Genomic DNA, 23,332 nt, shown 5'->3' on the forward strand with positions numbered 1-23,332 from the left:
AAAAAAAAACCCCAACCGTACACCCACATTTTAGTCACACACAAACAACTTCAACCTTCTACCCAATAAATTTAAATCTCCCCATTATCACCCCAATGTATTTTTGTGAAGGGAAAATGTAATAATCCCAAATTATAATGGATTCAAATTATTAACCTTTACATAAAAAATAGAAGAGCTTTTGAGCATGTGCTCGCGCATGCTTAGATGCTAGTTTCTTATATATATATATATATATAAACTTATTTAGAAAATGATTCATTTTTTGGATAATACAAATATTTTCTAAAAAAAACTTGTTTTCTTCATTTCTTGTATATGCTTGCAAATCAGAAAATGAGTCAATAAAAAATTATACTATGTTGTTTGGCTCGCATGAAAAATCCTTATTTTTTATAACTCTAAAGTGATTGAAGAAACATATCCAAAATGGAAAAATGTATTCTATTTTTAAGGCCATTTGGCCGTCTCAAATAGGAAATTTTAAACTCCAAATTTGGAATTTAAGTGAAAAATTAAGTGAGAAAATGAGATTATGCTACAAGTAATTTTGTAGCTAAACTATGTCAAAAAATATAATAGTTAGTCAACACTGGTCAACAACTATAACAATTTGTCTTTTGAATGAGAGAAAGTGGGGAGAAGAGAGAGAATGAAAGAGAAGTTACTATTGAGAAACATTTTTATGATGTGGAATTTATTTGAATCGGTTTGTTGAGTAAGTAATATTTCGAAAAATGTTTTTCCACTCAATTAAGCTTTTTTTGTTAGAGTAATGTTATAGACACAAATTATTTTACAAATGTTGATGTGGCCAATCTCTTATTAGTTTTCATCTAGGCCACCATTAATATCACTTTTTTATTTACCAATAATCACTCACCCTATCAACAATTTCTAAAAATTTTTGTAAAATAGTTTGTATATTTACCATTATTCTTTTTGTTAAGCACAGAAAACATTTTATGTTGAATCGCATTTTTCACCAAACGTAGCTCAAATACTCCATACTTGCACTACTTTTCATGTACAGCACAAAAAAATTCCTATAAATTCCTCAAAAAAAAAAAAAAAAAATCCTATAATTATGTTGTTCCTTTGCCAAAGATTTTACGACTTGTGGAACTAATACAAAAATTATATAAAAATGGCCTTACCCGAGGTCTAGACAAAGTTACTTTAAAAATTCATATCACACCTTAACAAGTTTCTTTCTATTTTTTCTGGCATATCTGACTTCATATTTTAAGACAAGTACAACATTTCATTTGCCAAGTCCTCTCAAGTTATGATAATACCAAATACAACCAAGTTGAACACAGTTTTAAGTGTTAAACTCTATCAGGACCACAAAGAGCAATTACATATTTCCATCTTTAGGATTTGGAGCATTCTAACATGAAAATTTGGTAAATAACTAAATACACACTACTCTATCATGTTATCAAATATCAAAAGAGTTAATCTTCTAATGTTTTCAAGAGAGACATTCAGGGTTTAGATTCTTCTCCCTCAACTATCAAATTATCGGAAAAAAAGAAAGAAAAAAGTTTTATTACATTTTAAGGTTAATCACACCATACATATAATAGTTATTTGACTTATTTCATCTTCCATTAAACAGCCCACTGAAAACTTGGCTGTTCCCTCCCAGGGATGCCTCCCACTCTATGGAGTAAGTCACCAGATTAGATAATGACACAACTATTTCCCTCATCTCTGGTCTGTCAACAACATCTTCACTCAAAAAACACTGAGCAATTTCTGCCATCTGTGAGAACACAATTATATGATGATCAAGAGGGCAACAGTCACAATACAAATTTAGGCAACTTCCTTCACAGATTGTCATAAAACAAATTTAATTATGTGACAATAAAAATATATGCCTTTAACCTCCATCTATTTAGCACATTTTTCTTACTCCTTTGGCTAAGCAAGAGAAGGAAAATAAGTAAAAGAAGTTCATAAACTTAAGTTCCAAACTCAACTTCCCTGGAGCCTTATTAATTTCTCTACCAATACATCAAGAGCTGACTCAATAATCTCACCCCATGATTTTTTATTTTTGCTATTTGTACCATATTAAGTACTAACAAAATCCATATGTGGAGGTCTTTATTGAAAGTTTTTTTAGTTATTTATTTTTATTTGTACCAGTATCAATGTTGATAGTAGTATCTAAAATCTTGCATACCTTGTATACGTGCTCAAAAGGGTAGATGCCACGAAGATTTCCTTCTATGACAGCTTCCAAAGCATCCTCTGGGTGTTCATCTTGGAAAACGTTATTAATCTGGCCATGTGGTGGAAACAAAACTTAGCTTGTGCATTATTATTGAAGTGGCTTGTCTGGCTGTGATGGCATAGGTACTAATCTAGTTATGTATGCAAGACCAAGAAGCGATGGAGAATATAATATGATTATATGTATATTTCCGCATGAATCTGACATTCAAGATTTTTGTTTGATTGGTTGCAGTGAAAGCACTTGCATAAACATGTAATTTAACAAATATATTTGAATTAAATGGATTTGAGAATATGTAAAGTTGAGCATGTGTTTAGAAAACATTCAGTAGGTAGAGTTAATTTTGCCAGGAATTTGTTGGTTCAGTGAGTCAAATTTAGTATCTCATTTGGGTTCCACTTCAACCTAGACCTAGTCACTTGCTTCAATTTTAAGTTCTATCTGTGGCAATGACTTTTCGAAACATTGAATCCTTTGAGTAAAGAAATTGTTCACTTACAACTGTAATTAGTGATTTCATCTTGTAAGTCTCCTTGCTGTCACAAATAAGTGCATGTTGCCCCGTTATCAGTTCTGCTAGGACAACTCTAAATGCGAATACATCAGTTTTGGGGGTCACCTGGAGCTCCTTCACAGCTCTTCAATTATGTTTAGAATGTCAGGAAAAAAAAAAAATTACTTTATTTGAGTGTAAATAAGAAAAGATTATACTGACAATAAAGAGAGAATTAATCTAATTCCCCTATAATCTACTTATAATCTACTTATGGTTGTACTATTAAAATAACAGCTTAGAACTTGCTCAGGAGGAAGGTAGTCTGGTGTTCCAACTAGACGTGTTGCTAGGAAATCTCCTTCGTTTGTCCTTCCAACAAGTTTTACCAATCCAAAATCTGCTACCTATAACATATGCTAAATGAGCTTTGAGATAAAAACTACCTATATTTCTTTTATAAAGACATTGCATATTCTTTTTTTTTGGGTTGGGTAGCTAGATATTTGGGGAGGGGGGGGGGGGGGGTGGGTAGGTAGGGTTTGAATCAAAGACACAAGGCACCATAAATGATATGACACCATTACCACTGGACTATCACCTGAACCCTCTCTGCATATTCATTTTTTTGGAGAAATTTTACTGGAGTTCAGTAAACTGTTAGAAAAATATCTTTATTTTTCATTCAGGAACAGAGTTATGCTTGGAAATTTGTATTGAAGTTCTATGGTACTGGGCAGTGGCAGATCCCAAAATGTGACAGATATAATTTCTAAAGAGAGATATTGTAAAATCAAGCATGGCTGGAAGAATTGATTCATACAAACATTGCTATACTAAAGAGAATGTTACTTGTCTTTATATCTCGGTGCACATACCGTGATTTTGTGTGGTCACGAATGTATTCAATTCCCTTTGCAGCATCCAGTTCAATCTGTGTACTTGCAGTCCAAGAGNAGAGTTATGCTTGGAAATTTGTATTGAAGTTCTATGGTACTGGGCAGTGGCAGATCCCAAAATGTGACAGATATAATTTCTAAAGAGAGATATTGTAAAATCAAGCATGGCTGGAAGAATTGATTCATACAAACATTGCTATACTAAAGAGAATGTTACTTGTCTTTATATCTCGGTGCACATACCGTGATTTTGTGTGGTCACGAATGTATTCAATTCCCTTTGCAGCATCCAGTTCAATCTGTGTACTTGCAGTCCAAGAGAGAGGCTGATGACCTGATTCAATACTCATTGTCGTAAATCTTGTTCATCCTGTGTAAACCAAGATTGCTAGCATACATTTAAGGCATTTAAGCTCAACAACTAATTCATTATTGCCCTAGGACACTGTACAAGTGGGAGGCCCATAGAGTTTCTTTGGATAAACTTGCATATTCCAAACAGCCTATGGTGATTGAATAAGGGATATAGTTTTCTGCTGCAGCTGATTCAAAGAAAATGGGGTAGAGGATTTCATCAATTTCTTAGTTTAGATTCATTTGGTTTTTTCTTTAAATAAACGGAAAGTAAATTCAATTGATCCCTTAACTGAAGTATAATCTGAAGTTCTGAACTCTTTTTAAGTATTGAAATCTTCCATACTGGACTAGAGTACTAGTTGACCTTTTCCCTATACAAATTCAAAATTTACATCACGGTATCACTTAGACACATGGTTACATCCTAACCCTTTTACTAGGACTTGAACTCATTTATGCTCTTCAAGTAATTTGCTATGGTCACCAGTTACAATGAATGCACAGGGGTTTTTTTAATTATAAGAACGAAGAGCGTTATGATCTTGTACCTACTTGAGAGGGCATAATGACCTATGTCAGCCTGACATGAAGATGCTGTTTTTGGATGTGTGAAGCCTACAAGGACGGTCTATCACTACATGATTCTACATATATGATACCTTTCATATCTCATATGTTTCATCTAATTGAACCACATGAGAAGCGTTCTTGGCAAACAAAGAGTTATGAATTAATTGTCATAATGACATGAATACCTTTTAGTAGTGGATCATGAGAAAAGCATTCAGTGATCCATTCTGAACATACTCATACACCAAGTAGAGGTCATCCTCTCCACTGGCATACCCCAGGAGCTCCACCTATACCAAAGATTTTACTAGTGAGGAGTTAATCATAATTACTCACCACATTTATGTGATGGATCTTGCATAAGACCTTTAGCTCTGCAAAGAACTCTTTGGATTTATTAGATCTCATCTTTTTTATTGCAACCTCCTGAAAGTTAAAGAGGCTGTCATCTTTTAAAAGTTCAATTAGCATAGAATATATATAGCAGTAAGTGTGTTAAATGAGAAAGAAAAGAAAACTGGCCGTGAACCTGCCATACCTTCCCCCCTAGTATTCCAAAGTATACACTCCCATATCCTCCCTCTCCAATTTTCCTACTTTCATTGAAAAAACTTGTAGCCTCTTCAATCTCCTCAGGACTAAATAATACTGGTCTTTCGGAATCTGCAAAATGTAAATATATTATGAGTGCCTCTCTTTTGGTCCAAAGAATCATAATAGCTAACTATTAATTAGTATATATTCCCACACCCCCCGCCCCAAAAAACAAAAGTATTAAATAGTAATTTGACTAATTTCTTTTCCCCATTCCTCTCTCTTGTCTCTGTTGAAGTATTTTCATGTTTTGGATTCAGTTGAGTTTATCTAACCTTCCATGTTGTCTGTGTCCTGGTACTGATTCTGCACCAAAAAGGTTCGGTAGGCACTCATGCTTCTGGCTACAGCTCTTGGATCTTCCACCTTCTGTTTGGATCTTTTTCTCCCGAGAACGACAATAATCAATATGCTCACTTAAAGTAATGTCACAGCCAAAGATATACCAACGGCTATGATTACAACTGTCCATTTGTGTCTCCCTTCTTGTCGCAAACAGCAAAAGCAATGCACATTAACTCATATATTAGCTTTTCATCGAATCTGAAATGCCTGCATATGCAATGACACAAATATATTTTTCTTAATCATTTGTACATGTATATGTATATCTTTTATACCAAAATTCAGCACTACTAAGGAGTGGCCTAGCTGTTCATTGGACTTAAATGAATGATATTTTTGGCATCACACAAATTATGAGAATAAATTTAGGACTAACCATGAAAGATAGAATACAAAAGCAAGGTGAAACAGATGATTGAAGTGGTTTTTATACAACGTATAAGAAGTATCAAATGCTATTTATTTTTAGGGGAGAAAAAAACTGCAAAGATGAAAAGGCAGCACATTCACATCTATAACACACAGAGACTTTCACATACATAAAAATCAAAAAAGTTTTATCAGAAGCTCACCTTTCTTTGGGTTATTCTCCAAAGGCACAAACAACACCCAACCCAGGCCGATATTCGATGGGTTTAGAACCATTTCTTGATTCAAGCTCTGAATTCCAGTCACATCAGAAGATAGTAAAGAAGCAATACTCAGTAATGTATCCTTGTCCTGAACCGTGTATGTTACCACAGTTTGAGACTGACTCTCAATGCACCCACATGGAAGACTAATAGATAAGTTATTTTTTGGGTCTAAATATGAATAATTGGCTTTACCCTTCCAAGCTTGACCACTATATATTTCAATTGAGACTTTATCAAATGTATCACCATGTTGTACCGGATAGGTTGTGTTATAGAAATAAGCAGTAGTATTGTCATCAAGATCCATGCAAGAACATGGGACACTGATGAGGTAATCTTGAATATTGTTGCCATACATTATATGATTATAAGCTTCATTTGGGATACATTGACAGAGGAAAAAGAGGCAACGTTTTCTTTTGGGACAGTGTTGCTGATGTGGTATAGTGAGGCATTACATGACTTGATTAGTGTATTACATCTAAAAGGGGATATAAGAGTTGATGTGATTGGCAATTTAGCTGCAAGAATTCTAGTAAATAGAGTTGCAAGTAGAAGGAGATGAATAAGGAGACCAAGGGAAGCCATTGTTGTGGTCGTGGGAATTTTCTTAGTTAAGAAATGAAGGAGAAAAGAACATGTAGGAGTTGCCAACTTTATTTTTATTCTCTCTGTCCTGACTCGTTTGTTTCTTAAGGAATTCAAACAGCTGAAACGACTAAGTTGATTATTTTCGTATAGAAATTGCCAATTCTTCATATTGGTTCTAACTAAGGGACTAGAAATTTCAATACTAAAAAATAAACAAATTTTTAATATTTATTAATTAACATGATTTGTTCCAAGATTTTGTAATGATTTTTTGCTACAACGAAATTTTTGTAGATGCTTACAATTTACTGATATATCTGCGCTCACCACGAGAACATTAAATTTATCATCTATGATGACGGTAATTTTTATTCTTTTTTATCTTTACCGGCGCGCGCGGTAATTTTTTTTTTTTTTTTGGCTAAGATTAAGAAGTCATATTTTTTAATAGACTATAGTTTTTTTTTTTTTTTTTTTGAGAAACTTTAGTAGACTATAGTTAACTTTTAATTTTAGGAACTTTTATAAAATTTATGGTTGCCTTTGTGGTTCTTAAAATTTCGTGATATCGATCCAAAATCTCTAACCTAAGCGTTTTTACAACAAAGAGAAAATGAAAATAAAGAATTTGAGAGTTCATGGAAACTAAAATAAACATTTATATTGCACAAATGAACCGTTTCTTCTACTAAAAACAACGTTGTCTCCTTTGTTTTCTTGGACAGTTCTTTTTTGTTGTTTTCTTGGACAGTTCTATCACAACCAACATCTTGGGGCTTCTTCCATGTAATAGTTTAGTGTGTGCAGGATGAAAAGACTAAACACACCCAATAGAATAATTAGATACTTGAAAACATCTTAGGACCATTCATGAGAGATATCTCTATATAATACCTAGTGTGTATGAAATGAGAGGATTGTAACACCCAATAAAATAAGGTACTTGAAGAGCTCTAAATATTCTTGTTTCCCAACAATAACAACAACAACAAAAAATCTTAATTTTATGCATATTTTATTTCTACCCACAATATATATATATATATATATATATATACACTAGCATGTAACTCATGCTTACGCACAAAAATGATGAATTTTAGTGGTACAATTGATATTAGCTTGAGTTATTAAACATACAAGACATAGTTTGACCAGTACATTTGGAGGTACTAAAATAGTTTTTTCTTGCAATTTTCATGATATTGATTACGCCAAATTTCTCATTATATTGTTATTATATATATAATTTTGAAAATCACTATCGGATCTACATATACAATATCAATTCACAATTATTGTTCATAAAATTCTACTAACTAAAACATAAAATAAAATAATAAATTAGTCTAATAATATCTCTTAAATTGAATGGGGATAAGTGTATGAGATCGTTCAACTCAATTACAGTTTGTTACATTCAATATCTTCGCATACAAATATCTGAATAGAAACTATATAAAAAAATGCACATTAGTTCAAAGAAAAAATAATAACAAAAATCTAAAGAATTTAATTTGTATGGAAAGCTAACAAAAGCAAAATCCAATTTTGATTCTAATTAAATTTTCTCTAAATTATTTTTTTATATATATATATATATATAACCTAGTTAGTAATGGACTGTACATAGTCATGGTATATTATATAAATGACTTATAAATTTGAATTGTTTTTAGTTATATGATTAGGTTTTTTATGGTTTATTTATGTTAGACTCCTCATTTTCTATATTAAATTAACTCATTTGGCACAAAAACTAAAAAAAACTTAGATTAGATGGGACATGAGGCGCAAGATTAAACTCTAATTGAAATCCAATTTTTACATTAAATTAACTCATTTGGCACAAAAATTTAAAACTTAAATTAGATGGTACACGTGGCATAAAATTAGACTCTAATTAAATTTCAATTGAATTTTCTCTCACCTTTACCTATTAATATATACTAGTATGTAGCCCCGTGCTACCGCATGAGAATGAATATATTATTAATCATGAGTTTATTCATATTTAAAAGTTTCAGTTAAGTCTAAATTCATATTATTAACCAGAAAATTTTATTAACAAAACTTAGCAGTATATATATTTTATATTAATAAACTCGTATATATTGTATTTTGGTATTACCGCGGGAATGGTTAATTATTGTGATACTATTGGTCAATTTCTTTTTTGTCTTTTTGGGTTTATCACAAGGAGGATAGAATTAGATAAAACAATAAAAATATATATTGCATTTTATTATTTAAGTGATGCTATTGGACGTTTTTAAAGCAAACGAAATGTAAAACTTAAAGCAATGGGAAAAACTATTTTCCCTAAGTTAATTTTTTCAATCCTCATAAATATTTAGATTCATGATTTTTTTTTTTTTAATTTGTACTTTCATCAAGCCACTAAACCGCATGATGAAAAAGAAACAGGAATAATAATGAAGTCTATATTTTCATCAATCAAATACAATTAGTTCATATTAATCTTCTCCAAAAATTGCTAAATCCATCAACTCCTTTGGCTTTGGAACTGAACAATGTAGTCAGTGAACCATCCAAAACCCTATGAACCCTGGCTACCCTTCCCTTTTTCTTGCCAACAAACTCAAAGTAGAGTCTCTAGCAAATGCAAAACTCAAATCTCTGGCTATATCTTATGCCCTTCTAGCTGGAACCCCATATATCGTCTGAAAATCAATGTTACCATCAGTAGGAGTACAAAGGGAGTCATCATAATCATATTCAAAGGGATTTTGAAGTGAAACTTCAATTAAAATATGCTAAACTGATTATCATAATATAATAACATGATATAGAAATTCTATATTAATTTGAAGAGGGCAATAAGACTTATAGCAAAACAATGAATTTTATATCACTAAGACCCTTTCCCATCTTTATTGCAACAGCTGCTGCTACATCAAATGAAATCCCTACTTGAAATAAACATGCTCTCACATTCACCACAGAAAAAAAATGATAATATTAGATATTCCACGGCCTAAGGCATTACCTGGTGGCCATGTTGTCAAATTGTGCCTAGGTTGTTTCACACTTTAGTGCAACAGCAACAACCTATTAAGGATTATTCAAAAAAAAAAAAAATCAGGAATTAAATGCTCAAACAACAAAAATTAGACAATGGAATAAGAGGAAATTGTGATTTTCATAACTATTTTATCTAATTAGTTAATTAAGTGGATGCAAAGAGAAAATGATTGTACCCAAGATCAAAGTTGTTTTCTCGCTTGTGTGCAAATCACACTGTCATCCAACACCTGAAGTGATTGAACATGAGTTTAGTTATTCACATTATTTTTATTTAAGATTAGGCACTTAACAGAGCTATTTGTAAGGAAAAAAAAAGTACATACATACATATACATATATACATATATATACAATACATACATACATATATATATATATATATATGTATATGTATAATATCATGCCAAGTAGATTCAAGTATGTGGCCTTTTAAATGCATGAAAAAACAAAAAGACAAACATTTAATTTTATTATCTAGATAACATAAAAGAAAGACTAAGACTGAATCATACCTTTATCACTTTCGACTATGAACACCACTGTTGCAGATAATGTTTTATGAAGGTATCCTCTTATTATATCTACAGTTACCAGATACTATCAAAAGTGTTGTTAATCATCCACTGTCACTTAAATGTATAAGAAAAACAATGCCTAAATAAGGGAGGAAAAAGAGAGACAAACACAAATGGTACTTTCAACACAAAGGTGAACCTGCAGAGATTCTATCAAGACAAAAACACTCACCTGAGCACTGATATTGGCTCCATGGAAGGTCTCATAAAATCTTTCTAGGTTGTCTTTTCCTGGCTGTCTCAAAAACATGGAAAATGGTATCTGCCACAATACATGAACAATTATAAATTACAGAGGATACAACAGGAATTTGCATTTCACAAATCTGTAACAAATAACAAACTAAACCAAAGATCAAAACCAAAATGCATTTAGCATGACTTTGAAAGAGAGTGGAAAAGATAAGGCTACTAAAGACATAAACTAGACAAGAGAAGAAAAGTAACTCAACCCTTTAATTATTATTTTTTTTTATGAGAGGCTAACAGAACATTTAAGCTAGAAAATATGTTACCTAAGTAAATTTTAGAATTATACAGAAGTATGCAAAATTCATGGTGGGAGTAAAAAGGGAAGTTCGCACCACACATGAGGAGGAGAGAGCTTCCATAGCAGAACCTAGGAGACTTATAACTAATACTTGAGTCCCAATACCCAAGGATACAACATTGCACATTTCTAGAGATAAAATTTTTCATCAGTAGTGCTGCTCCTGCACCATTTTTGAAATCATAATATTGTGTCTGGTAGAATATTAATCAGACGACTAAATTCACAATGTCCTAATAACTTAAGTTTTTGGGATAATCAATAATTCATCATGGTCTTAAGTTCGAACCCTGTCTCCACTCTACCACTCATTTAAAAATTTTAAAAAATCTTGTGTTGGACCCCAATTATCAAGAGAGAATATGGTTCACATGTAAGAGAGAGTGTGAAAATAATGGTCAAGTAATTAAATTTCCCATTTCCTAACCGTTTAAACTTTTGTGACAATTGGTAATTTATCAATTTCAAAGTAAAGAATTGTAAAAAAAAAAAAAAAAAAGAATAGTTCTCCGGAGATGTAGTACCTCTGTTGTACCCGAACCAATCTTCCCGGAAGGTCTAACCTCTGTACTCTTGTTTCTGTTTCGAAGTAAGAGAAACAAATTATCTGTACAAATCTCCATATGAGGCAAACATAAAAGTTAACTATCATGAAAGAAACAATCAACTAAGTAGCTCAATGGAATAGCTATTAATATTAATAGTTTATTACATCACAAATCATCACAAACACAATTAACTTAGACCAAAAACAAACATAGAAACTGCAATTACACATTATATAGGAACCAGAATTCACATAAACTGAAAGGTATAATTGAGTTATGCTTTCAAAATATGAACTTTGCAAAATTAGGGCTTCTCAAAGATTGAACTTACAAAATGGAGATAGGCTTGACAACACCATATAAGGACTCAATAATTCCAGCCGATCCTCCATGAATCTTCAAACAAACAAAAGCATTTCAGTTGAGATTTTACTATGACAGAGAAACGAAAAGAGAAATAGCTCTGTTTGGTTGCTGAGAAATAAGGAAAAAAAAAATACTAATCTCGTTTAAAAACAATATTTTCTGTCATTTTTTTTTGGGAAACCAAATGGAGGATTGATTCAAACCCACTTGCAAATTGACGGATCCATTGACAGTGAGACGAACACCATAGTGAGAAATGGAAGAAGAAGATTTTACTATGATTATTCCCTCCAGAGGTTCTTGAAATTCCAATACTCATCTTTTTAGAGAATAGAGAGAGAGACAGACAGAAATAGTAGGTATCTGTGTATATAGAGAATGAGAGAGAGAGATGAATTACCAAAGGGTGATAGATATGACTTGCACGGGAAAGTTTGAGCTATATTGACATTCAAATACCTAAATTAATAAAAATCAACCCAAAATAACAAAACCTAAATCATATTTGATACCAATTTTTATTGTTTAAGGATACCTATATCAATAGTGGTTCAAGCAGTATATATCAGTGGCAAGAGGCTGGGTTGAAAACTAAACCCAAATTCATATTTCATAATACCAGACTAAATCAAACCCTTCAACCAATAAACCAAATGCTACCAACCATCAAACATGGAATTCAATTCTCAAACATTAACAATCCACAAGAAAAAAAAAAAAACCAACCCCATTACCACATACCAATACCCACACATGAATATTCACACTCACTATTTCACAACTTCTAAATCAAATTTTACCCATAACCCCAACCATATAAATAAAAAACCCAGCTTTATATAAACCTCCCAACTCCATTTCTAACCAAAAAAATGAACAACATCTAAATTCACTTTACAGAATTCAAATATCTAAACCACAAATAAAGAGAGTGAAAAAAGTGAGAGAGACCTCGAGGGCGTGTTTGTAACGCTTGAGCTTGCGGAGCTAACGGACGATGCGGTTGAGATCGTACTTGCAAACAGTGTGGCCTTCTTCTTTTCATTTCCGAATGGCGATGACGGCGTTGCGTTTTGCGTACACCAGACTCATAAGCCTCCTACCCAGTGTGTCTCTGCCGTCACCCGAGCTTTTCGTTGAGGGATTTGATGTCTAAGATCAAGGAGGTGAAGAGATCGGTGTTGTCGTTGTTGGTTTGGTAGAAGGGAGGTGAACTTGTAAAACAGGTGTCTGATATATAAAGAAGAGTAAAAGGTTTTATATAAAAAAAAAAAAAAGCACAAAATTTAAACGTAGAACACAAATTTCTAGAAGGGGAGGTGAAATTGGACTCCAATTTCTGAGCACAACATTTAAATGTAGAACACAGATTTTTAGAAGGGGAGTTGAAATTGGACTCCAATTTTTGATTTGAATTGAATAATTAGAAGGATAAATTTAGACACTTGGCACAAAATTAGAACTCTAATTGAAATTGCAATTTGAGATTCTCTCTGTTTCACCTATTATTATTATTATTATATATATATATATATATGTTTGTTCATTTAGACCCCTCAAACTAGATTGTTTAACCTATTTTATTAACCAAGCGATAACTTAGATTAATTTTTAGATCTAAGTTAAACACAAATAAATCATATCATGCAAATATGCAGAAAAGTAAATAACACAACGATATGATGACCCAAGAAAACCAATGAAACTAATCGTTTCAAGGTAAAAACTTGGGGAGGAATTTCTAGAAGGGGAGGTGAAATTGGACTCCAATTTCTGAGCACAACATTTAAATGTAGAACACAGATTTTTAGAAGGGGAGTTGAAATTGGACTCCAATTTTTTATTTGAATTGAATAATTAGAAGGATAAATTTAGACACTTGGCACAAAATTAGAACTCTAATTGAAATTGCAATTTGAGATTCTCTCTGTTTCACCTATTATTATATATATATATATATATGTTTGTTCATTTAGACCCCTCAAACCAGATTTTTTAACCTATTTTATTAACCAAGCGATAACTTAGATTAATTTTCAGATCTAAGTTAAACACAAATAAATCATATCATGCAAATATGCAGAAAAGTAAATAACACAACGATATGATGACCCAAGAAAACCAATGAAACTAATCGTTTCAAGGTAAAAACTTGGGGAGGATTTGACCTAACTATTCTCAAGGTAAACCAAATCCACTATGAGAGAATTGAAGTTTTTTAAAAAAATTTAATCCTAAATCTAAAGCTACCTCCAGTAGTAATTTACTAACACGACCATGTGCAAGCTCCGAATCCACGGATTCCTTTTCTTCTTGGATTTACAGCAACACAAGCTGTCTTACTTGTGACTTTGAGATCCCACTCAAATGTTTTAGATCACTCTTAGTAATGATCTTGATGCAGCAACTATGTTCTACTAATGCTTGATTGTAGTTTTAGCTCTGGTAGATTCTTGTGTAGTTAGAAAGTACAAAACCTCTCAAATCTCACAAAGAGTAACACACAAGTCTTCTTCAGCACCTTTAAAAACGTGACTAGGGTTTTTCTTTTATATGTGTAGAAGTTTAAATGAAACCTTAAACATTTTCGCGAGCTTGGTCTTGTTTAAAATTCTGCAGAAAAAGTTGTACTTGCGATTTTCGATCGGTCGAGCCTAATTCTCTATCGATCAAGCAAGGCAGAACCACACTTCCTTTTCTAACTGGACTTGAACCTTGAAACACGCACATTTAAGCCTTGCCTAAGCACTTAGACTGTACATGTTTTGTTCCCAAGTTCACTTTTAGGTAGTCAAATGTTTTTATTTTTTAGTTAAACTAGTTAAATGTTTAAAGATAGGCAGAGGAATGTCCAGCTACTACTTCTATCTTTATCAATCACCATCTCACAAGTCACAAGGCGTAAATTCATGATTCACGTTAGGGGTGGCAAAATTTGACACGACTCGTGAACCTGACACGACACGAAATTAGCAGGTTATGGGTTGAGGCTTAATGGGTTCGTGTCATATTCGAGTTGACATAGCTGACCTGTTTAATAAACGGGTTGGGTTAGTGTTAAACACATAAAACCAGTTTGACCCGTTTAATTAATGATATTTTACCAATTTACTCTTCAAACTCTAGGTATATAAACTTATTAGTTGTTGTGATTTATTTTCTTTGAGATATTGTGATTGATTATTTATGATATTGGGATATAATTTAGTTTTGAATGATTATTCAGTTACTCATTAATTCTGAATTTTATATTAAAAATATTTATTTGTTTTTTCATAAATATTTTTTTTTCATTTTGATAAAATATGATAAACAGGTCGACACGACTAACCCGTTTAATAAATGGGTCGTGTTAGGGTTAAGGAATCTTGACCTGTTTAATTAACATGTCGGGTTAGTGTTAACCTATGTAGTCGAATACTCATAATTTAACACGACACGAACCCGACACGCGAACACGAATTGCCACCCCTAATTCATGTAAGCTGGAAACAGTTACTGTCCTTTGTTTAATCCGTCTCCTGGTCATGGATAGTTGGCCATTTTGTGTTTTTTGTGGTTTTGTGTCTCTTCGCCTATTTTCTTTTTCCTTAGTCGGCAGAGATAGTTGGATTTAGAAAATAGATATCAATCATTGTGTTGTGTTACTCCTGGGACACAACCGTTGCACTCTCTCATTGGGTCCAGACTCTAGAGACTTATTTTGGTCTGATTTTGATTTGTAATTAATTTCTTTATCTTTTGAATTACACTACTTTATTAGCAACTTGAATTTTGAAGGTTCACTCAAACTGGACCTTGCACCATCTTTAGCTATAGAATAAAGGGGGAAAATGTCTTTTCAAAGCAACATAGAGACGCAGAAGTATTTCATTAAAGTTTCTTTAACAAGGAAATGCTATGGTGAGCTCTATTTACACTGAGGTCTAGCCAGCTCTCCTAATTTTAAAGTAGACAAATATCAACGTTTGACAAAACAAAACTCATTGGTCAAAATTTGAATCTCTACCACATGATTGATTTTTATTAAAAAAAAATTATTTTCATCCCTGCCTTGCAAAAACTCACCTCGTGTTAATCTACCCCGCCGCAATTATATAAAATATTTTGATTTTATGCTTAAAATTGCAATTAAATTGATTATATCAAATTAAACTAATTTTACAAAGAATTCAATAATATAATCCAAAGTATTTAACAAGACAGTATTAGTAAAAACAGAAAGTCTTAAGGTAACAGGGGTATTTTTGTAAATATATGCAGTGTGGAGTGGGTAGGAAAGTTTAAACTCATCATTGTCTCGTGTGGGGGTGCGAGGTAAATCATTTCCGCCTAACCACCATTAAGGTAGGAAAAATCCACATGAGATGAGGCAAGTTGAAGTAGGACAAAATTGTCATCCTCAAATTGAGAAATAATATAAAAGGTTGTTAAAGAAAAGAAAAAGGGGTTATACATTGTCATTTTAAAAAAATTATTATTTATTTAAGGAGTTAAGACTTAAGATAAAGGCATGATTTTTCTAGAGCATTATAGCTAACTGGTTAGCACCTAGCATCTCATGGTTTTGAAATGTTACTTTTTATTAAAAACATGTGGTCTTTGTGCATATCAAATGAAAAGCACAGGTATTAAGTATTAACACAGAGTCGCAGTAGGATCCAATAATTGCATATGAATATATACTATTTTCAAATCTCTTTCCTGCAAATTACTGGTATTTATCAAACAAACAGGTAGGTCATCTAATGAACTAATCCAATTTGATTTTTTTTTTTTTTTGGGGAGACATTACAATTGATGGAAAAGAAGAGATCAAGACATTGCTAATATGAAGACAAATGATTAGTCAACATAACAGGACCATTTAGAAGTTAGAACACAACTCAATTTTGCTGCCTTCTTATCAGAATTTGGAACTTTTTAAAAGCCACTGAATGTTGTAACTTGTAACACTTGCTTGAGGTTGTCGATCACATACTTGCTTAGATTAGGTTTTTTATTTTTATTTTTAAGATTGTTGCTTGGTTTAGTTTTTTTATATTATTTATTAGATGGGCTGAAGAACACTCAGAAGTATCCAAAACCCCTTGTCCATCAAATCATGCTAGTGTGTTGGTTTGGTAAGCATTTTCTCTATTTTTTTTCTTAATTATAACAAAACTAGGTTTTTTTTAAAATTATCTAATTTTTATATTTTTTTTTTTCATATACTCTTATTTAATATGAAAGCTAAAATTGGATCTTTTGTCTTATCATATTTGTCTAATAAGCTACCAGAAATTAGGGGCTTGTTTGGTAACGTTGTTCTAGTAACATAGTTTGTATTTTTTGAAAATATGTGTGAGTGAAAAAGTGTGTGAAAATACATATAATATTATTTAAAGACTGAAATTGTTTCTTAAAATATCATACCCAACTGCCTCTAGAGTACTACAAAATGGGCACTAGGATTGTGAATTGGGCCCAATTGCCACACTCGGCCCGAAACTGCTTGGGCCTACATATTTGAACTCAAGCCATGGGTTGAGCTCAATGAAAAGCTCCAGTGTCCTTGCCAATTGCCAATTGCCGATTGCCAGAGTCTCTTCATGTCTCTTGTAAGTTGTAACAACCAACCAACGCAAAACAAAAACTTAAAAGTAACCAAAAGCTCTAACACCCTTTTGCTTTTGAAGTGTTTCCAATGGAGACAAGTATGGTTCAAATCTCCAAATTCATTAAGTTTATAACTATTGAGGGAGAAAAAAACGTAATTTTGGTTAGACTTCCAAATTTATTTATTTTTGAGAAAATTCCAAATTTAATTTAAACTTTGTACAACTTTTATCTTTAAACAATACCTGCATCCTTTTGTATTTCTAATTTTCTGTTATAGGAGTAATTCAAACCTCAAGCTTGCTATTGAGGACCTCACCTTTCTCATCTGGCATAACCCTTCATAGTTCTTTCAAACAACAGCCTAACAAAATCCAGTTACCGGCTACTGTTGGCCATTGCCTCTTTGTGTTTCGTTTGGCAATGACCAAAAATTAAGAGGCCCTACGGTTTTTCAAAGACTATTAAAATCTGATTATTTCTAGGAATATATATATAGATTAAATTCTAGTTTTAAAGGGACATTTCAAAATTATTTTAGAAATTAAAAAAAAAATTAATTTCAAAGACAAAAAATATAAGGGAACCAATTGTTTATTCATACCTTAATTCTATATAAAGACATGCAACAACTATAACCATCTTCCAGCATTAAAGCCTGTGAAAATGCTCAGGACAACGCGGGTTTGGTTATAATATTTAAAAAAGAGCTTCAACTTGAAAATTTCTGGGGCATTTTCTAAACAACCACAATCTAACATTAACATGGCATTGGGCTGCGTTACTATCGTGACAATCTTCATCTTTTGCTTCATGCTCCATGCCTCGGAGGCAATTATTGTTGGCGGAAACAGCTTACATGTTGGATTCTATGATAACACATGCCCCCAAGTGGAGAAAATTGTGGCTGATGTTGTTGACAATGCCATCAGTGAAGATAGAGGCCTCGCCGCTGGTCTCATCCGCCTCTTTTTCCATGACTGCTTTGTGAATGTAAGTTCCAGCATTCTTTATCAATTATCAATTTATCATGAACTGTTTTTTGTGTATTAACGAAGAATGGTAGCCTCCCTGACATGCATTCATGTTTATTGGTTTGAGTTTTAACATGATTTTGGTTACATATGTATGGAACAGGGCTGCGATGCCTCAATTCTGTTGGACTCAACACCATCTGATGAACCTGTTGAGAAAGAATCACCAGCCAATGGTAAAACTATCCGGGGCCTAGAAATAATTGATGAGATCAAGGACCAGATTGAGGAACAATGCCCTGCAACTGTATCTTGTGCCGATATATTAGCATTTGCAACCCGGGATGCTGTAGTGCATTCTGGTCTATCCAACTATCCTGTCCCTGCTGGCCGCCGTGATGGTCTCTCTTCCCGTTCTGCTGATGTTTTGGGTAACATCTTTGGTCCAAAATCATCTGTTGATGAAATAACAGAAGGCTTCATCAGGAAAGGGTTGACAGTAGAAGAAATGGTTGTCCTAACCGGTGCACACTCAATTGGAAAGTCCCACTGCAAATTCATTACAGAAAGGCTCTATAATCACAGCTCAACTAACACCAAAGACCCTAACTTGGACGACGCACATGCTAATTATCTATCACGCAAATGCCCAGCCCGAGGCTCATTACTTGCAGAATTCTTAGGTAAAATAGGCCTAGGTGGCTTTTTTGTTGATGAGTTAGGTAACTTGGTGGACCTTGATCAGGTAACACCAGTCATTCTGGACAATGCATTCTATATCAACCTGTTACATCGGAGGTCACTGCTTCAATCAGATCAGGCAATGGCTTTTCATCCTAGGACCAGTGAGATTGTGCAGAGAATGGCAGTTGATCAAAGAGAATGGTCTAAAAAGTTCACAATGGCTATGAATCAGCTTGGGAGGGTGGATGTACTCACTGGAGAACAAGGGGAGATAAGGAAAAACTGCCGAGCTGTTAACTAATATTAATATAGTTTTGGATGTTTCATATGGATTCTGGCCTGGACAGGTTCTGTAGTTGATCTTACAGTGGTTTTTTTTTTTTTTTTTTCCTTTTCTGGTTGGATTTTATTACTCCATTGAAATGATAATAGGCTGAACGTTGTGAGTGTAGAACAAAGAGAAATGATATGGAAGATATTTGCAGTCAAAGAAAAAATATGCAAACAAACTTTCAGAGAGCAAAAATACCCTAGTTACCAAGATTTTCAATTATTTGTGAAACCCACTTTCAACAAGCAACTTCATTATCTGCAAATATCTTTGAGAAATTATAACAACCGCCGGGGGGGGGGGGGGGGGGGGGGGGGGGGGGGGGTGTGTGGTGTGGTGGTGTAGGGGAGAATATGAACATGGTTTAGCCTGTATATATCAAATGCCATATACAACTTCCATTGCAGGGGAATGAATGAAAATGCATTCTGCTCTAGACTTCATTTGGAAAGCCACGTACAACTACAGTGTCAAATCACCGCCAATTTCGCTGATAACTTTCTCCACTCTAATCAACATGTCTGGCAAAAACAGGAAAAATAAAACCCCTTAACAAATGATCATCTTGAATAACAAGTTGATGAAACAAAATTTTCCATTGACAGCAGTGCTTAATAGTCATATTTTAGCAGCTTGTGCATTTCCTTTTGAATTGCATGTATATAAAGACTAAAAACTAAGTTCAAGACAGGGTTTATATAAAGCAATGAGCAGCATCCTCTATGAATGACTCCACATAGCTTCAAAGCGAATAGTCTTGCCGGCTATGCTCAGATCAAGCTCCCTTCAGTACATTCATAGAGGATACTGCTCATTGCTTTATATAAACCCTGTCTTGAACTTAGTAAGCTCCCTTCAGTATACCAGGCTAAAAAGTTTGTGATTAATTAAGGATTAAGTTTAAAATAGACTTACCTTGGAAGGAAGAATCTTCCATGTATCTCTGCAACAAACATCAAAATACGTCAATAAATCACAAGTACAATTGATCATAAATCTTGCGTAGTAGGAAAAGTGCAATCTCGAAAGTGGTCTTTAATTTCCAAGCCACCCATGAAATAATAGGCAACATGTTACTGCTTATTTTGCTGGTTGTCAAACACATCTGTCAATAATATCAAACCAAAAATTCAGAAGGATACCACAATTTGGGATTTGAGATCAACTTCCTCACAGAGGTTTGATGGGGCTGAACCTGAACCTACAGATTTCAATCAAGGAAATTGAGTCATCATGCAGAATCAGAAGTTTCTCTTGTTTAACTGGAGCAACATATCTACCTTGGTAGACCTCAGCACAACAGTTGGTCAGTAATGCTGTGAAGCTGGGCGGCAATGATGCTTGAATTCCTTCAAACTTGTGAGTGAATGTAGTTTCCTTTTCCTGGTTAGATGAGTGTTGCTCAATTTCATTTTTCAAGCTTGGTGACATTTGAGGAGTATAGGTTTCAGGAAAAGTCATAAGATTCAAGTCCTCAAAAGCACTGCATACACAGCAAACCTTGATCAGTATTCTCTCACATTTATATATTGACATACACTCATATATATCTATAGGAATGACCAAATTAATCAACAGCAGTCTTCTATTTTACCTATCCGGGTGTGTATTTGAAGACATAAACTCAGATTGCGATACAATTTCAGAGCCATAGTCACTATTCAGAGGTGGAATATCCCTCATATCCTTCAAGATCTCCTGAAAGATGAAAAAAAGCATGACACCATCAGTGCATGAGAATGAGGAAAAGAATTGTAAACCTAGTGTGGCCATTGGCTTCAAGAAGTTATGATGATTATCTATATTATAAAGACTCATTGGTTTCACCTTCAAAGCATTTATGAATCCGTCTGCTTCATAAATTGTTGAAAATCGCAAAGCAAACTTCTGGATCTGCAAAGACGCGGAAAATAATTAAATGGGCTTGGAGAAATGAAGAACTACTCTAAAATACAACGTTTTCTAATAAACTAATTACGTCTGCAAAACAACTTGAACATTTCTTATTGAAGTCATAAAGAATCAATCATAAATCCATCATACAGTCAGTCTATCACGCATTTACAACTTAGCACCCAAAAAATCTAACATATTCAAAATTGAGTGACTATGGTACACAAATAGAGTAATTAAGCAACTTGCCTCGCCTACTTGATCCCTGTAGCTCACAAAAACTGCCCTTATACCCCTGGCAGGAAATCCAGCAACGCACAAGACCTGAGGCCACGTGAAGTGCAGCTTGGACACATAGTGCTGTTCCTGCAACATGTTTTAACCACATAACTCAAGTTCTGTTCAAACATATCATATGCGCTTTATAAAAAAAATTAACAAAATGGAATTTACAATTACACAAAAAATAAAAATCTGTTTGGCTGTTGCGATGTAATCCATGTCATTACTTTGCGGTAATCAACTAATCCGTACATGACCTAAAGAATCTTGAAAAGTTGCAATGTAAATAAAGAAATAATGCTTAAAACACAGAATGCTACTATTCTTATACACCTGAATTTGAAAGATATTAGATTAGAATTAAAGAGAAGGCATCTCGAATTTTCATGAATTATATGGGAAAGGAATTCATAAACCAAGAATTGAATATCCATATATTCTATTAAAAAAACAGAGAGAGAGATAACAATTCATAAAAGCATCAGAAGCCTAAACAAAAACCGCAATCGTATAAGTTCTTATAGGTAGTGCTTCAAATAACGCAGGAAATTCGTGAAATGTTAAATCGTATAAACAAACACAGCATAATCCCCTAGATTTAAACGAAGTTTGGATGATCTAATTATTTGAATTTCGTAATTAATTGAAAAAAAAATGGAGCAGAAGTTAGAGGTAGATCATCCAAAAGCGCGGGAAATTCCTGAAAAAATCAAATCAGAATTAATTGAAAAAAAAAATGGAGCAGAAGTTATAGGAGCTAATTAAATAATGAACTGAATTCACAATCCGCCGATTGATTGTGATTATTAGCGTGCAAATGCAAATCAATAGAGATTAAACTAAAACGTGAGGTTTCAAAATAAAATAGGTTTAATTTTGAAAGTTGGAGCAGAAGAAAGTTGTAGAAGAAGAGAAGGGAGGAGTTACAAGGATCTTGGCTCTTAAAGAGACAGTGAGGATGACGTCGGAGTTGGAAGGATCGTTGAGGAGGCGGAGGAAGGCGGAGGAAGAGGAAGAGGAAGAGATCCAAGTGCCTTGAGGAGGACGGTTACGGAGTTTGGGAGGGAGAGGAATGAGATCGGGAGAGGTGGAGGAGAGAGGAGGGTAGTTGAAGAAGCGAGAAAACTGAATCTCCCATTGCCACTGCTCAGACCTTTCTCTAATGGGGATCTCTACTTGTTCGCTCGGTATAGGGATCATTGCCATTGTTACAGGGAGATCTTAACTCTCTCTCTCTCTCTCTCTTCCTCTTTGCTTTGGTTGTTCTACTTGTGGAAACTGTTTGGACTTCGAAATTTTGAATTTTGGGAATGGTTTACAGGTCCGAGAGGTACTTATAGAATATGGTAATTTACTGATTTAACCTCCCTCAAGTCATAGACTAATTACTGGCTAATGGAGAGTGGCCTGGTCCAGCCCGTTTTCAGCATTACACTTGCGCGCCAATTTTTGTTTCCATAAGTTTTTTTTTTTTTATTTTTTTTTTACGATTAAAAAAATATAAGTTCAATTTTCACAACACTTTCATAACAAATTATACATGATTATTAATTCTAATTTAAATCCACAATTTAATTTTTACTTTTTTTTGCCCATTTATAACAGACAATAACAACTTATCACTTGAGATTTATTGTAAAAATATTATTGACATAGCATATATATATATATATATAGGTTTTTAGCGTGGATTCATTGACTTAATGGCAATGGGTGATTAGGGGTGTCAACTCGAGTTAGCATGTCAG

At 33.4% G+C, this 23,332-nt stretch overlaps 3 protein-coding genes and 1 pseudogene across 9 annotated transcripts; 1 reads left to right on the forward strand and 3 right to left on the reverse strand.

Annotated features, from left to right (window-relative positions):
- Positions 1–1,581: 1,581 nt before the first annotated feature.
- Positions 1,582–6,732, reverse strand: LOC112010073 (lysM domain receptor-like kinase 3; annotated as a pseudogene).
- Positions 6,733–9,163: 2,431 nt separating this feature from the next.
- LOC112022826 (uncharacterized) lies at positions 9,164–13,053 on the reverse strand. 7 transcript variants are annotated; one of them, XR_010628192.1, is made up of 7 exons: positions 12,774–13,053; positions 11,788–11,852; positions 11,433–11,487; positions 10,531–10,620; positions 9,957–10,010; positions 9,746–9,807; positions 9,164–9,419 (listed from the first exon to the last, which is right to left on the reverse strand). XR_010628192.1 is itself a non-coding variant. In XM_065771424.1 (7 exons), exons 2-5 carry the CDS (start codon positions 11,846–11,848, stop codon positions 9,963–9,965), a joined length of 282 nt encoding a protein of 93 aa, XP_065627496.1. In that variant the 5' UTR covers positions 11,849–11,852; positions 12,774–13,053; the 3' UTR covers positions 9,164–9,419; positions 9,746–9,807; positions 9,957–9,962. The 7 variants fall into 7 exon arrangements, 3 of the variants coding, with proteins under 3 accessions (XP_065627496.1, XP_065627494.1, XP_065627495.1); XR_010628193.1 differs by lacking the exon at positions 12,774–13,053 and adding an exon at positions 12,030–12,537; XM_065771424.1 differs by having other exon boundaries at positions 11,433–11,515.
- Positions 13,054–18,027: 4,974 nt separating this feature from the next.
- LOC112010071 (peroxidase 5) lies at positions 18,028–19,734 on the forward strand. The gene is made up of 2 exons (XM_024042412.2): positions 18,028–18,413; positions 18,558–19,734. The coding sequence occupies exons 1-2, from the start codon at positions 18,186–18,188 to the stop codon at positions 19,377–19,379; spliced, it is 1,050 nt and encodes a 349-aa protein (XP_023898180.2). The 5' UTR covers positions 18,028–18,185; the 3' UTR covers positions 19,380–19,734.
- LOC112010063 (protein POOR HOMOLOGOUS SYNAPSIS 1) lies at positions 19,692–22,890 on the reverse strand. The gene is made up of 8 exons (XM_024042403.2): positions 22,512–22,890; positions 21,552–21,668; positions 21,237–21,302; positions 21,004–21,107; positions 20,690–20,892; positions 20,552–20,610; positions 20,325–20,352; positions 19,692–19,930 (listed from the first exon to the last, which is right to left on the reverse strand). Exons 1-8 carry the CDS (start codon positions 22,788–22,790, stop codon positions 19,872–19,874), a joined length of 915 nt encoding a protein of 304 aa, XP_023898171.1. The 5' UTR covers positions 22,791–22,890; the 3' UTR covers positions 19,692–19,871.
- Positions 22,891–23,332: the final 442 nt, after the last annotated feature.

This window comes from Quercus suber, unplaced genomic scaffold, assembly GCF_002906115.3.
Source record: "Quercus suber isolate HL8 unplaced genomic scaffold, Cork oak 2.0 scaffold_43, whole genome shotgun sequence".
Lineage (NCBI taxonomy): Eukaryota > Viridiplantae > Streptophyta > Magnoliopsida > Fagales > Fagaceae > Quercus > Quercus suber.